This window comes from Phalacrocorax aristotelis, chromosome W (assembly GCF_949628215.1).
Source record: "Phalacrocorax aristotelis chromosome W, bGulAri2.1, whole genome shotgun sequence".
NCBI classification, from domain to species: domain Eukaryota; kingdom Metazoa; phylum Chordata; class Aves; order Suliformes; family Phalacrocoracidae; genus Phalacrocorax; species Phalacrocorax aristotelis.
In genome coordinates, this window is record NC_134310.1 from 22820040 (window position 1) to 22836862 (window position 16823).

Genomic DNA, 16823 nt, shown 5'->3' on the forward strand with positions numbered 1-16823 from the left:
ATCCGGCCCCATGGACTTGTGAACATCCAGGTGAAGGAGCAGGTCGGTGATTGCCACCTCTTCAACAACTGGGACTTCATTCTGCATACTAGCTCCATCTCCCAGCACAGGGGCCTGACAACCCTGAGGATGACCAGTCTGACTATTAAAGACTGAGGCAAAGAAAGCATTAAGTACCTCAGCCTTCTCCTCATCTTTCGTGGCAAGGTTACCTTCTGCATCCAATAAAGGAGGGAGATTCTCCCTGGCCCCCCTTTTGTCACTGATATATTTATAAAAACATTTTTTGTTATCTTTAATGGCGACGGCCAGTTTAAGTTCCAGCTGGGCCTTCGCCTTCCTAATCTTTTCCCTGCATAAGCTCACAATATCCTTGTAGTCCTCCTGAGTCACCTGCCCCTTCTTCCAAAGGCAGTAAGCTCTCCTTTTTTTTTAATCTTAATGCAGGGAGGTAGGAAGACACTGGAAATTTGAACTCTCCCACAAATTTTCATGAGCTTGAACCCAGCTGTGCCTGATAGATGTTATGGTAGATTTCTGGACTTTTTGCTAATGCTGTTGCACATGCATGCACTTCATGCTAGACCTTAGCTGCAATCAGGATGCTTTGAAAGAAGTAATCTGGCTGTCAGTAACTGCTAGAGGAAGTGCATACTAAAATAATGAGCTAACTGACTGGAGCTCACAGCTTTTATTAGCTTCTCTAAATGCCTGTTTTCAGGTGAATTCAGCATCTCCTTGACATTTAAGGACTCAATTTATAATCAAATTATTTAACTCTAGTGGAAAGAATCACTGGTCTCAATGGAAAAGCCATTTATATTTCCCCCACCCCTTGGAAAAAAAAAGTATTTAGGGTAACACTGTAATTCCTATACTAAATGAAGGATAAAATAAATCTTTCAATGCAAATTAAGCACTGCAGGCTTTTAAAAATTATAACAGAAACTTATGGTGCACAGCTGCTCACATCCTTATTTCCAATTTAGTAATCTGAGACGTGCTGAAGCATTAACATCCTGGACAACACCACAAACCTTTCAGAGATGAATACCCCTTACTGCTCATGTTTCTGCAGGTCCCAGTCTGTTTTGGAATCCTTCTGCTGTTTGATTTTGGCCAAGTCACTATATAAATACACATTGCCCTCTACAACTTGAAATTACAGATCAAAGTGGAAGAGCAAGATGAGATAGAAACCTGGACGTGCAATGTCATAGTTACACACCAGGAAGAGTAGTTGAGCTCCATGAAACTATACCACTTTTGAAGGGATGGAAGTATGTTTTATATATGAATAATAAAGCCTTAATATGGCGCCTGCTGTTAAGTTCATTAGTAAGGCTTTTGGACAAATGAAAGCATGCAGCTTAGCAAAGGTGTCTTGCCCTGCGAGCCCTGGCTTCGTGGACGTAATACATAATATCTGAAACACTCGCTTAAAAATCTTTGCACTGGCTTGAGGCCAAACAATGATTGAACCAGGGTTATCTCACCAGATGAATGGACAAAATTGTATGAGTCCCATTGTAGTCCACCTTAGCTGGTGCCCAATTGTTCTCTCCCAGCTGCCTAAACTGAGGCAGCAGGCTGTTATGCTTAAACATGATATTTAAACTGCATTGTTATGTTGGTGGTGATGGGGTCTTTGTTGGAGATGACAGAAGAATCCCATTGTTTAGAATTTTCCCAGACTCGGGGCTTAATAAAAAACCCTGAAAAGAGCAGGGTTATTTAAACATTTGATAAAGAAATTATGTGCAGAGATGGGTCTATCACACTAGCAAGGAGCGGATCAGCCCACAGCACCAAATCCTACCTTTTTAAACTCCACATGTTGTTGCAATTTGCCCAAATAAAATCCTCAATCCCTGTATGTGAAAAATGGAAGCGTCTGAAAACCAGCAGAAGATTGAAATAGTGTGCAAATCATCCAGTTTAAAGCTGGTAGCAAAATTAATTTGGAATAACTTTGGAATTTCTGAATTATTTAGCAAATCATGATGCTTTACCAGGAATGCATGAAAAATTACAATTTGTGACCACATCAGCATCTTTGGACTCTTCAGTAATCTCTGTGCATTGCTTTGTCTTTTCCTTAAGGATAAGAGCTTTAGATAGGTATTTTAAAAACAATTATAATGCAAAAGCCTAAACTTCAGTTTCTCTGTATTGACACAATTACACAAATATCTCAGGGAAGACAGAGCTACATAGCAATGGGAGTGCAAATCTGGAAGAACCTCCAGCAGCTTTAGTGAAGGTCCTCCTGATTTGCATGAGACTTGCACCACAGTCTGTAATTTTCATGTTTGGTGAATGGACACAAACAAGTGATGCTTTGCTTTTAATTAACCCAATCCCACCCCATGCTGTGTCTTGCTCTTAAGAAGTCTCCCTGCAGCTTCGTGTTAATTCCTGCCTCTCTTTCGATGTCTAACAAATGATCCTCATTCCTGTGAGTGTGGTGGTGTTTGGGCTTTGTGCTATTGAAGACTCAGGGAGCTGGGGAAGGAGTAAACTCTGGAGCAATACATTTGACAAACTGCTCTGGAAAATCCCCTTATTTGGGGTGATAGTGATGAATTTTATGTTAGTGCCTGCTGACGTGTTCCATTAGTATTTTAATTGGAATTAAAGCCCCTATATCAGTTCTGAACCAGATTCAGTGGGGGTTCTCAGAAGACACTACTGCTCTTTCACTTCCAGCAAGTGTCATCTACCAGTTTGTGGTCCCTCCTCCCTGGTTAGAGTCACCAAGGACCTAAAGAACTTCCTGAAACCAGTTCAGACACTTGCTATTATGAGATGACCTAACTTGATCACAGGCCCCTCCTATAAACTGAACACATCTCATGTCAATGACATGTTCGAGGGAAGGGAGCAGCCAGAAACAGGCACATAATGTATATCAACTCCTGGCTACGTGGTTGGTGCCACCATGAGGGGTTTGGCTTTTATGACAATGGGGTGTTCTTCAATGACGACAACATGCTAGGGAGGGATGGAATCCATCTGTCTAAAAGGGGTAAGGGAATCTTCAGCAGTAGGCTGGCTAACTTGGTGAGGCGGGCTTTAAACTAAAGGACTTGGGGGGTGGGATCCATGGCGAAAACGCTCACACCAGCACATCCAACGGGGGAGTAAGTCAGGCCAAGCAGTGTGGCAATAAAGGTTCCTTAGCTGTCTCCCAAGAGGTGAAACAAAAGAGTAAACACCTCAAGTGTATGTACACGAATGCACGCAGTCTAAGTAACAAACAGGAGGAACTGGCACTCTGTGCCCACTCAGAAGGGTAAGACATCATAGGAGTAACTGAAACATGGTGGGACAACTCAAACGACTGGGGGATCACAATGGATGGTTACAAGCTCTTTCGTAACAACAGGCAAGGTAGAAGAGGTTGAGGAGTTGCACTCTACATCAAGGAACACCTTGAATGTATCTAAGTCAACTATGGTGATTGCGACTGCTCTATCGAATGCCTCTAGGTTAAAGTCAAAGGGGTCATCTCCAAGCAGGACCTCACAGTGGGCATCTGCTATCGACCTCCTAACCATGGTGACGAAGCTGATGAAGCGATATTTGGGGCACTAAAGCAAGCTTCTGGCCAACAGAACCTGGTCCTGATGGGTGACTTCAACTACCCAGACATCTGCTGGAAGAACAATATGGCAGCTCACATGTCATCCACCAAGTTCCTGGAATGTATAGAGGACTGTTTCCTCATACAAATGTTAGATGTGCCAACCAGGAAGGAGGCGCTGCTAGACTTGCTATTTATAAACCAAGAAAGCCTGCTTTGTAATATCTCGGTTAGTGATAGCCTTGGCTGCAGTGACCACAATATTGTGGAGTTCAGGATCCTGCTGAGTGTGATGAAGGTCACCTCTAAGACAAGGATTCTGGATTTTAGAAGAGAAAACCTCAGTGCACTCAGGGCTCAGTTGGGAGGGATTCGATGGGAAGCTTCCATGGAATACAAAGGAGCTAGTGAGAGCTGGGAATTCTTCAAGAACTCTCTATTGGAAGCACAAAGCCAATTTATCCCCTACAAAGGAAAAGGAAGTAAGCAGAGCAAGAGGCCCCCATGGCTCAACCATGACCTCCTGGGTCTACTCAAATCCAAAAGGGAAGCACACCAGAAATGGAGAAGTGGAGGATTATCCGCGGAGAACTACAAGGGCATAGCCAGAGAGTGCAGAGACGCAGTTAGAAAAGCAAAAGCCCAATTTTAATTGAAACTGGCCACAGACGTCAAAAATAACAAGAAAGGGTTCTTCAGACATGTCAACCATAAGCAGAAAAAGAAGGGAAACATAGGCCCACTGTTAAACAGAAAAGGAGAGTCAATCACCAATGATGCAGAAAAGGCAGAGGTCCTCAACACCACCTTCACCTCTGTCTTTACCAGCACTGTAGGGTCCCAGGCTTTGGGAACAAAATTGCCAATTGAACCAAACACCGACCCACCATCGGTGAAGGAAGAGTTAGTATATGAATTACTACAGGAGCTTGACCCCCACAAATCAATGGGTCCTGATGCCATCCACCCGAGGGTGTTGAGAGAGCTTGTTGACATCATTGCAAGGCCGCTCTCCATAATCTTTGAGAAGTCATGGAGAACGGGGGATGTCCCAGAGGACTGGAAAAAGGCAAATGTTACCCCTATCTACAAGAAGGGCTCAAGGGAGAATCCGGGTAACCATAGGCCCATAAGCCTTACTTCAATCCCTGGGAAAGTTATGGAATGAATCCTCCTGGGGGCCATCACAAGTCAAATGAAGCACGTGATTGGGAAAAGCCAACATGGCTTCACTAAGGGCAGATCGTGCTTGACTAACCTGGTGGCCTTCTATGACAAAGTGACTTGCCTGGTTGACATGGGGCGGGCGGTGGACATTGTTTACCTGGACTTCTCCAAGGCCTTTGATACGGTCCCCCACAGTCTCCTCCTGGAGAAATTAATGCATTATAGCCTAGACAAGTGGTCTGTGCAGTGGAAGGGGAACTGGCTGACAGGCTGCACCCAAAGGGTGGTGATAAATAGCTCTTTCTCAAACTGGCAACCTGTCACTAGTGGAGTCTCCCAGGGATCGATATCGGGCCCAATGTTATTCAACATCTTTATAAGTGATCTGGAAAACGGCATCAAGTGTAGCCTGATGAAGTTTGCTGATGACACCAAGTTGAGTGGGGAAGTAGACACTCCAGAAGGGAGAGCTGCTCTGCAGGGAGATCTGGATAGGCTGGAGGAGTGGGCCAGCAAGAACCTTATGAAGTTCAACAAGGAGAAGTGTAAGGTCATGCACCTGGGAAAACATAATCCGGGAGTGCAGCACAGACTGGGATCCACCTGGCTGGAGAGCAGCTCTGTGGAAAGGGACCTGGGGGTCCTGGTGGACAGGAAGCTCAACATGAGCGAACAGTGTGCTGCTGTGGCCAAGAAGGCCAACAGGATGCTGGGTTGCATCAAAAAGGGCATCGCCAGGAGAGAGAAAGAAGTCATCATCCTGCTCTACTCAGCGCTTATCAGGCCACACCTGGAGCGCTGTGTACAGTTCTGGTCCCCTCTATACAAAAAAAGATGTGGACAGGCTGGAAGGGGTCCAGAGAAGGGCCACCAAGATGATCAAAGGACTGGGAAGCCTGCCATATGAGGATAGGCTGAGAGAACTGGGTTTGTTCAGCCTTGAGAAAAGGAGGCTCAGAGGGGATCTCATCACCGTGTACCAGTACTTAAGGGGTAGTTACAAAGAAGATGGAGACTCCCTTTTTACACGGAGTCACATGGAGAGGACAAGGGGGAATGGACACAAATTGCTCTTGGGGAGATTCCGATTGGACATCAGAAGGAAATTTTTCACAGTGAGGACAGTCAACCATTGGAATAATCTCCCCAGGGAAGTGGTTGACTCGGCCACGTTGGACACCTTTAAGAGTCATCTGGACAGGGTGCTGGGCCATCTTGTCTAGACTGCGCTCTTCCCAGAAAGGTTGGACTAGATGATCCCTGAGGTCCCTTCCAGCCTGTGATTCTGTGATTCTGTGATCTCATGTCAATGACTGCTCAACATGTAAGCCATCAGGCCAGAGTTAAGTTGCCCTGAACCTGGGGTCTCCTCTGCTTGGCATCTTTTATTTACAGAGCAATGCTACCCCTGGAAGGCTCAGCGTACTCACCAAAATATCTCCAACCTGTAGTTCTTATTAGAGCCTTTGAGTGAGCATTTTTCAGCTGTCCCATTGGGACCCAAGAGGAAATGCTCAATTTCAAGCAAAAGTATGAGTTAAGCCAGGATTATTTATTCATGTGTCAGAGCTGGAAATCTCAGGTTTTTCTTCCTCTCAAAGGCTTTTCTCCTCCAGTAACATGTTTTCATGCATGTCTAGGAAGCAGAAACTGAAGAGAAAGCTTTTTCAAGAAGAATAAATCACCTGGAGTTTCTTCAGGTTTTAGGAGCTCCTTGTGAAGGACAGTCTGATTTTTCAGAAGGCAGGTGCCCATTGCATTTTCCACTTAACCTTAGTGCCTCCAGATTTATTCATTCAGTCTTGAAAATCTCAGGTTGACCTTTTTATAGGCACCAAAGGTCTGTTATCAGCATTGTCTGGAGTACTTTCGCGTATAAGCTTAAGTTAAAGCAGGTATGAATTCAGGATTGCCTTTGCTCTGAGCTGGCTCAGGAAGGTCCAGTCTGCATTCAATATTGCTGCCATAGCAGAGTGCTGTGTCTGAGCTAATATCTTTCTCTGCATGTCTTGGAGACAACACCTGATGACCCAGCACCTAGCCAACCCAGGCGGCAAGCAGAGCAAATGCTCACATAAATCCAAGCAGTCACAGCTTCATCTCATGGATTTCCAATGAGATGCCAGCTCCTGGTTGCCAAAATTGCTATAAAAAATGGCTTACAAGTTCCTAGACCACAAAGAGATATCATACAGTGTTTTGATGAGATTCATTCTCACTGGAGAGGCAGTGGTGGCCCTGAGATAAAAGCAAACACTTCCTAAGACTCTGATTCTAAGTGACATTATTAGTTTAGGAAAGCCTTTCCTCTTTTTCTTTTCTTTTTTTTTTTTTAATTTTATTTCCAGCCTATGAAGAAGATAACAAAGGATGGTATGTCCCCAGAGCACACTCTGATGTGTCACTGTGGATGCCAATCCCCACAGATGCTCCCAATGTTATTACTTTTTAAAACAAACTTGCTGATTGAGGTTCTGACTGCCTTTAAATTGTCTCTACAATGAGACTGTGTACTAATTAATCCACAGAAACAATCAATGATGTACCTTTTTCAAGTTTCAGGGTGATTAGAATATGAAAATGAAGAGCACAATGGTGCAGATGTTTTAAAGTCACAGCAGACAGCAATTAGTGTATGGGAAACAGCTGCTTATCTCTCCAGATAAAGCCTCTTAATAGGGAATTACACTTGAGAAGCCATTACACAGATGGATCTGGGAATGATTTAAAGAGGGGGAATTGTAATATTAACTTTGATTTGCAAGCCAGTTTCTTGACAAGCTGTATGTGTGTTACCTCCTCAAAAATGTGCATTTGGAGCAGGGGGGTACCATCCCCTGTAAGCAATCAGGTTTTTTTCAGGTGATGGGTTTCTCTAATCATGTATTTTATCTTTTTTTTGTTGTTGTTATATTCATTTTTATTTTGATTTTATATTATTATTATTGTTGTTATTATTATTTTATCAAGCTCTTGATTTGATTGCTGGCACCTCCTCCCACTTTGTGCTTTGGGACTGGAAGCAACGTTTGGATTTAGAGAGAAGCTCAGGTGAGGGAACAGAGAGGCAGAGTGAGACATCCAGTAGTTAAATGAAAAGAGTCCCTGAGGGATGGATTCTGCTGCTGGGTACTGCTTGCAGAGTAGAGTGCCACTCATCATGAAACTGATACAGTCTCATCCCCTCAGTTGCAAGGGCTGCATGCCAGAATAAAACTGTTAAGAGGAGTAATCACACACAGGTCTGGCAAGGCAGGTATAAACACAGTTCCACCTCCTCTACTCTCTGGCCAGTGCTCTTCAGTTGCCAGTATATGGGATGTATCCTGCTCATAGGTCTACCCACCATTGCCAAAGCTGAGGATTGAAACTCATTAGTTTGGCATTAAAATTGTATACTACTAATAAGAGGATTCAAACTTTATTGTTTTTAGTCTAAGGTTTAGTACATGCTGGACCACATTGCTCAAACTTCTTTGCAGTTATGAAAACTATTAGTTTCTTTTTGTGTGTTTTATTTTCTTTAAAGGAAAGATGGGATTATTACCCACTAAACACATCCAGTAAACTGAATATCAAAAGAAATATTGACCAAGTCTGGTGAGATGTGATAAAATTGCATGGGTTAAGTTATGCTTCTACTTTCACAAAAGAAGAAAGAGCAGACTCCCAGTGCAAAATAGCTAGCTGCTGAAGAAAATCCAATTTAATTAAAGGGCAAATAGAGGCAGGCACTGAAGTTTGAAGTATTTTTAGGGTCTCATAAAGCAAAAAGTAAATAAAGGTAAATCTTTCCGTTTTCATGAAGAAGACCACTATTCTCGATGCTGGTCTTGGCCATGCTGCCATAGGAACTCTATTCAAGTCAACAGCACCTTGCCAAGACTTAAGGAGCTTCAGTATATTGCATGCTTACTAATGAATAAAGTAATGAATTTGTGAGAAAGGCATCAAGATACAGATTTCTGAAGAGCCCTGTTTGCCCTCACCCTACTGACAGCTCTGGCATCCTCCACTACCTCAGCAGAGGCTTAGGTTAGCTGAGTTTGGGCTTGTTGGCTATGTAAGGTGGTGCTCACCCAGCAGGGAAAATTGAAGCCTAAACATTAGGACCAATGGGATCAGACAGCAACCCAGATGGGTACACGGGGAATAAAATACGCATAAGCTGACAGCCTCCTTGCCCCAAAGCCTCTGTTGCAAACACCCCGAACAGGGATCTAACATAGTACTGCTGATAGAAACCTAATTATAAGAGGGTGTTTGCAGAAACACGAGACACTTAGCAGTTGTTTTTTATTGTCCTTTCCTTGGTTACACATTTATTTTAAGTACTAGGTGTACAAAATCAGTTGCACAGTTTGATCCAGAGCTTTAAAATAAAAAACCTCCAAAATGTAATGGGAGAAAACAAATGGCTAGAAGAGGTCAGTTAATGAAAGTAAAAAAAATATTTTTTTGCTTTAAGAGACTTTTCAAAAGGTTACAGCTGTAGCAAACATAATTTCTTTAGCTGAAGGAGGCCCACCAAGAAAAAAAGTAGACTTTCTTTTGCTCTGTAAGTCTTCAGCGTAATTTTGCCCTTACTGTAACCTCTGCAGCTTGAAGAGCTGCTGTCAGATTAGAAATCATATTGAAAATATCTCTTACCAACATTGCAAATAGCAAATTATTAAAATGGAAAGGGAGCAATGCAAATCATGAACCTGCCAAGTGTGCCTCGCACTTGACGCTATGCATATGATTTTAAGCACTATGTCTGTGGGGATGGCTTCTATGTGGAAATTTAAGCAAGTAAATCTTTGCAGATTCTGGCTTCATAGGGAAGTGGATCCATGGGTTTTCCTTGTTTATTACAACTTCTGAGATAATTTTGCATTTTTCTTGTTTACAACAGTGAGCTTAATTGCTGTTGTTGAGCATCAAGTTGTGTGAGGGATTATTTTTCAGGAAAAAGGGATTCTCACCAGGAGGCTGAGTTGCACCATTCATCCATTGAAAAGGAATATTTTACTTGTGTTTTAAATTAAAAATCAATAGAATATGTTTCCTTAGCAATTTAGCATTTATAGAAATAGTTCCATTGTTTTTAGAGTGGGAAAACAAAACAAAACTTGTTTACAGTGCATGAATGTAAATTTTGCTCAAGTACAAGAAGACTTTATAAAAGCTTCTAACCCTTACAAGGACATTGGTTAAGAAGAGTTGTCATTCACTGTACAAATAAAGAGCTGCAACCAGGGGTTATGAATGGACTGATAAACTAATTTTTTTTCCTATTTGTTTTCTTCTACCTTCCAGGTTTATGACAAGCCACAAAAACATTCTGTTCTGCACTATGATCCGGGCCTCCAACAAGACTTCACGGACGACACCTTAAAATCAAAGCACCAGCAGAAAAGTAGCAACCAGCACCATCTTGACTGGTCAGCAAGCTCCAATACTGAATCCACTTCTCAAAGTTGTTTCATCAACACAGAACCCAGTCGAGAAGCAGTTAGTGCCACCAAGGTCCCTGCTCTGGAGCCAGGAGTTTCCTTCAGCAAATCTCAAGCAAAGAAGTCCTGTGCCAGCAGCACATGGGGGCAGCTGTTTGCCAATAGTAAAGAGGTTGCCATTTGCAGTGCAGTCCCATCACCCAACAACATCGGCGCAGCCACCCAGCCAAGCAGTGCCTCTGAGTTCAATGGACTTTTGCCTCTTGGTGATCAAGAGGGAGGTGTGCAGCTGGAGGCCCTCAATCAGCCCACTGGGAGTACAAATAAGTTGTCCAGCAAAAAGGACTTGACAAGTCAAACCATCCAAAACGCAGACACTGAATGGGTGAAGAGTGCTCAGAAAGCATTTGACAGCAAATCCCATGACAGCATGGAAGGGAAAAAGAAGTCTTACTCGATGGACAGTGTGTTGGATACATCACCCTCGAAGCAGAATCCCACTTCTGCTAGCAGCTGTGAAAGTGACACTAGTCACGTACGAATTACTATCCCAATAAAGTCTCCAACAACAGAGACATCTGGCCACAAAAGGAAAAAAAGGCAATCTGCAAAATCTTCCATAGAGAAAACTATCCAGGAGAAAAGCCTGCCTTCTGGGCTTGCTATGAGCAGTGAAGTAGCAAACAGGACTAGCTCTCAACCAGAGGGGAGTAAAAAAGATCTTCGAGTAACAAAACCAGGGAAAGTGATTGAAAATGAGTCCCCCTTAGTAGCTATCAACAGTGGTGTGCTCACTGACAAATCTTCCCCCAACAGTGCTACCAGACTCAGAAAATCTGTAGCTGTGACATCCACTCTCCTACCCACCAATCTTCCCACAGCTGGCAAATTAAATGAGGTCCAGCACCCCAAACATGCAGCTAAGCGGCGATGGACCTGCAGCAAACCTAAATCTATCCTTCGGGAGACCTCCATGGCAACATCTGAGAAGCTGATGGTGGAGCCTCCTTCAGCCTATCCCATTACACCATCCAGCCCTCTGTATACTAATACAGACAGTCTTACTGTGATCACACCTGTCAAGAAAAAAAGAGGACGACCAAAGAAACAGCCTTTGCTCACTGTTGAAACCATTCATGAGGGAACCTCCACCAGCCCAGTGAGTCCAATCAATCATGAATTTCCAGGAACAAAGAAAAGGAAGAGGAGACGGAATCTTGCCAAGTTGGCCCAGATGGTCCCAGGAGAGGACAAGTCCATCAGTGAACTCAAGTTTCACAAAAAGTTTGGGAAGCTTGGGGTCTTGGATAAAAAGACCATCAAGACCATTAATAAAATGAAGACCCTCAAGAGGAAGAATATTCTCAATCAGATCTTGTCCTCCTGCTCCAGCAGCATAGCCCTGAAAGCAAAAGTCCAGCCACCATCTAGTGCTGGGCCAACGACCATTGATGCCAGACTAGGGAAGCAGATCAATGTCAGCAAGAGGGGGACTATCTACATTGGTAAAAAACGGGGCAGAAAGCCAAGAGCAGAGATGCAGCCTCAGCCAGAAGAACCTAAGACAGCCATCAAGCACTCAAGGCCTGTTTCCAGCCAGCCAGAAAACCCAGCAGTGCCTTCCAACCTGCAGTCACTTGTGGCATCGTCACCAGCAGCTATTCATCTGCTTTCGACACAGTTAGTGGGGACTAATGGCAACCTTAGCCCTGCAAGCACTGAAACAATTTTTTCAGAGTTAAAAACTATGCCAAATCTTCAACCTATCAGTGCTCTTCCTACAAAAACCCAGAAAGGAATGCACAGTGGAACTTGGAAGCTGTCTCCACCCAGGTTAATGGCTAATTCACCTTCCCACCTCTGTGAAACAGGTTCTCTGAAAGAAGTCACACTGTCGCCGGTGAGCGAGTCTCACAGTGAGGAAACCATACCGAGCGACAGTGGGATAGGTACAGACAACAACAGCACTTCTGACCAAGCCGAGAAAAGCTCAGAATCCCGCCGGAGATATTCCTTTGATTTCTGCACCCTGGACAATCCAGAGGCTATTCCATCTGACACCAGCACAAAGAACAGGCATGGTCACTGGCAGAAACATCTAATTGTGGATAACTTTCTCTCTCATGAGAGTATTAAAAAGCCAAAGCACAAGAGGAAAAGGAAAAACCTGCAGAACAGAGATGATCTCCAGTTTCTGGCAGACCTTGAGGAACTCATCAATAAGTTTCAAGTGTTCAGGATTTCCCATAGAAGTTACACATTTTATCATGAAAATCCATATCCCAGCATCTTCAGGATTAATTTTGATCACTACTACCCTGTCCCATATATCCAGTATAACCCATTGCTCTATCTTCGCAGGACTTCTGACATGAAGTCTAAGAAGCGTGGTAGACCTGCCAAAACCAATGACACCATGACAAAGGTGCCTTTTTTACAAGGGTTCAGTTACCCTATTCCCAGTGGGAGTTACTATGCACCCTATGGAATGCCTTACACATCAATGCCTATGATGAGTCTTGGTTACTATGGTCAGTACCCAGCTCCTTTGTACCTGTCTCACACGCTCGGAGCAGCTTCCCCATTTATGAGACCTACTGTGCCCCCACCCCAATTCCATGCAAGCTCTCATATGAAGATGTCCACCACTGCCAAGCATAAAGCAAAACACGGAGTGCACCTACAAACACCTGTGGGAATGGGCCTTGGAGACATGCAGTCCTCTTTGGCTCCTCCAAAGGTTGGAGGAACAAGCCTTTCAAGTGGTCGACTTCACAAAAGGAAACACAAACATAAGCATAAGCATAAGGATGAGCAGATATTGGGGACACATGAAGATCTGAGTGGTCTCTTTGCTAGCAAGTCCACTGTCTTCTCCAGCCATGCAATCAACGAAAGGCTAAGAGGCTCAGATAAAGACCTTTCCTTGCTCAATGAGAAAAGCAAGCATAAGGAGAAGCAGAAGCACCAGCATTGTGAAACTGGACACAAAGGCTCAAAGACTAACTCTGAAGTGGATACGCTGTCTACGTTATCACTTTCTGATGCCCAGCAGTGGATACAGAATAAAGATAAAAGTGACTCAAGCAATGATCCCATTGACTCTTGCACAAAGAGATACACCAGTAATACTGAGAGTAATGGAAGGTCAGAGTCCCTGGACATGTTTGGTGAAATGAATCCCTTAAGTGAGAAGCAGGACAATGATGCAAGTGGGAATAAAAGAAGAAGCTTTGAAGGGTTTGGAACTTACAGGGAAAAGGACATTCAGCCCTTCAGGACAAATAGGAAGGACAGAAGTACTTATGATTCTTCAGCCTCTTCAGGTAAGCTCTGCTTTATATTATTTTAACTTACTGCATTTAAATTTTAATGCTGAACAAAGAGGGACTTGCCTTTTACAGCAAATATGTTTATGGGTCAATAACTTCTCTGGCTTTTTGTAATTGACTGCCATTCTGCATCCAAATTTTGGGGAAATTGACAAGGAAGTTGGCCATGCATTAAGCCAAAACCTTTAAAAGTCTCTGAGTTGTTACACAGCATTTTTATAAATATTTGTCCTGCCTTTGCCTATCTCTCATAGCTTGTTGCACTTCCTCCAAAAATCTTACCATTGCATTCTGCAACAGCAACAATTATAAAACCTGTTGGCAAGGTAGGCATCCCTCTTATTGGTGTCTAGTGTCGCGGGGTGGTAGTCATTGCCCAGCCTTTGAGAGAACAGCCACGGTATGAGCAGAGAGTCTCTGCTCTGGCCCACAAAGCGTACAAAAGCCATTTGTTGATGGGATGGACCAGATGTGTTGGAGGTTGTGGAGCTGGGTCAGTGTCCCACGACTGGTGTGGTATACTGCTGATCCAGAGGGACCCATCACAGTGACAGCTGGGCTGAATATATGGAGACCCTGGGTACAATCCTAGTGTAAAGCTATCACTTCCAGTCAGCAGGTGTCATGTAAAGTAATTATCCTGAGCATTGAGTGGCTGTGGGAAGGGACTGGTGTCACGGAAACAATAAACCCTAGCCAACTGACTCTGAAGAGTTTTAGGACTCATGACTTGGAAATATAAGCTGGGTAGATGAGGAGGGAGGAAGCTCCTTTCGGCTGCTAAGGACATGTGTTCCTCTCCCACAGAGGGGGAAAAAAAGGAATCTGGATCCTGTCTGAGAGACTGAATTGTACTTTACAATAGGGAGCTGCTTTCGTGATGTCACAGAGGCAGGTGTTTTGCTGCAATATAAATGAATTTAGCCTGGGAACAAGCCCAGAGCTCCTGCATCATCAGATATTTATCATAAAGCAGATTTCACACTTAGTTCTGGAAAAGGGTAAGCTTTACTGAACCAACTGGTGGTGGATGAGATTCTGATGTGCTAAAAAAGAGCTTCAAAGAAACATAATTCATAGCCACCAAAATGAAAAGAGAATCAGCTGAGAACACTAGAGGGAACAGATAATTTGTATAACCTGCCAATGTAAGGCTCTTAAAGTTTTGTATTGACTTGTAACTGATTGAGATGAAAAGACTGCTCATGTTTAAGCCACCTAGACATACATTTCCATTTCCTTCACTAAAACCAGGATCTGGACTATAGCAATGAAAAGCAGTCTAAAATGAGACCTTATCCCATGCAAGCATTCCCATTCATGATGTCATATCAGTCCAATTGTGACACCCATAAATGAGACATACAGAAATACTGGAAAAGAGACTGAATTCAGTCACTGGTTATATCAGGGTTGCTACATGCCTAACAAAGAACAAAACTATTCTCCACCAAGTGCTGTGGTGACTATTGCATTAAGGAAGTTGTGTCCTAACAGACAAGGGTTAAAAGTCTTCAAAATTATTTAACAAGGCTATTTCTCAGTTTTTTAGTGGAAGTTACTGATTTCATAGTTTGATAATAGTTGGATTTGTAGCCTTTTTGCTTTCTGAACAGATGATGTTTGCTAAACCTGTACTTTCAATTTAATATATTTCTCTTAGGCGTAGCAAATGGTCAAGAGAAAATTCTCAGCGCTGCTGAACCCAAATGAGTTTTCAAAGCAGGGGAATGATCCCCACCAGGCTGACTTGGAAATAGACTTGGTAAAGAAAAAGTCCATTTCATATTATTTTCCTTCAGTTTATTGTCCATGTCAATAAAAACGTAAGATGGCGATGGAGTGGCAGAACTTGGAGTAGGAGCTCCATCAGATTTTCTGTTTAAACTTTTAAAACTGGTTCTCATTTAAACTAAAATTATTATTTCTATTTATTTTTACTTTTCATTATTACAACTGCTCATCGTTCCCCATGACCTAATCCATCAAGTCAGATTATGAACTGGTTTCTTCATTGTCAAGCTATTATTTAGATGGAAAAATCATCAGCAGTTAACTAAGCAGAGCCAGCTAACCAGAGCCATACCTTGCACTACAAGGAAAAGTACTAAAACTAAAGAAAGCTCTGCCAAGAAAGGCCTGGAGCCAAGACTGCTCATTAAAGCCTAGGAAAATCTGTCTGCTTATGACTGTCTAAGATCTCAGTGCAGATTTTTTTTCCTCTCTGCCTTTGACCTTCACTGGGATTCCCAACAGAGATCTGCACTTGAGTCTAGCCGTAACTATTAACTGTTTCCCACTGAGGAGGGATTAAACTTTTCCATGATAACCTTGACCTTCTTTCTCCTAATTCACCCTGCATTTCCCTGAGGTGGCTAAACAGTGATTGGCTAATCATAAAAATAAAAGATAAAGGAAAAAAAAGCCCTATGAGAACATATAGCTCTGTCCCAGGAGGCAATTTCCATAGCCTGGTTGCTCTTGCCATTCGGTATTTGTCATCTTTCAGGCTATAAAAATAATATATAACAGAGATAAGAGGAGACATCCTGAATATTCAGATGAAAGCTGAAAATAGATTTATATCACAATTTCAGTGTTATCTTTACTGCATGGGAATTTTGACATGCTCCGTAATGCCATTTGCAACTTCATTTTATGTTGCTGGAGATGAAATATAGAGCAAAAAACACCCATGCTTGGTAGATATCTGTGTTAATAGTGATGAGAGAACCATTTAGTCCTCTTTGGTGTTCAGGCATTTCAGTTTGTTTCAGTGTAGTGTTCTGGTGCAGGTGCCATTGTTGTTATTTTTATTATTATTATTTATGTTGTAACAGCACTTAGCCACTTCTGAAAAGTTCAGTGTTCCCTGGTGCTATATAGTGGTCATGCATATGGTAGAAAACAGTCCTGCCATATAACCTTAAAGCCTATGTATGATTTTACAATCTAGAAAGATCAGGATGTCAAGGGAAGAGTTGTCCCTCTTCCTGGAGGAGCTGGTTGCAGTCCTCGCACAAGAAATCTGTACCAAGAGTAAAGGGTCCCACTGAGGGAGTGCCACCAGCCACCTTAGTTGGCCACAGCAAATGTCCATTCCTATACTGCACCAGCTTGGACTATCACTGGCCATTCATTAGTGGGAACCTTGTGAGCTTTGGCTCATTTTACATCTCTTGGGACCTCTTGGGGTTAAACGTGCAGAGTTAATGCAAATGGATATTCTCCCAGTGAACTGCCTGTTTCTCCACCATTGTTCTGGAGAAGCTGGAGTCCTTTCCATAAACACTAATTAAT

General features: G+C 43.0%; 1 protein-coding gene across 2 annotated transcripts in view; it reads left to right on the forward strand.

Annotated features, from left to right (window-relative positions):
- Nucleotides 1–16823, forward strand: part of LOC142049886 (SET-binding protein-like) — a 351156-nt gene that overhangs the window by 213358 nt on the left and 120975 nt on the right. For both annotated transcript variants that reach the window (XM_075078048.1, XM_075078049.1), the window contains exon 4: nt 10055–13517. In XM_075078048.1, coding sequence (XP_074934149.1) covers nt 10055–13517 — 3463 coding nt within the window. The remainder of the gene's footprint in view (nt 1–10054; nt 13518–16823) is intronic.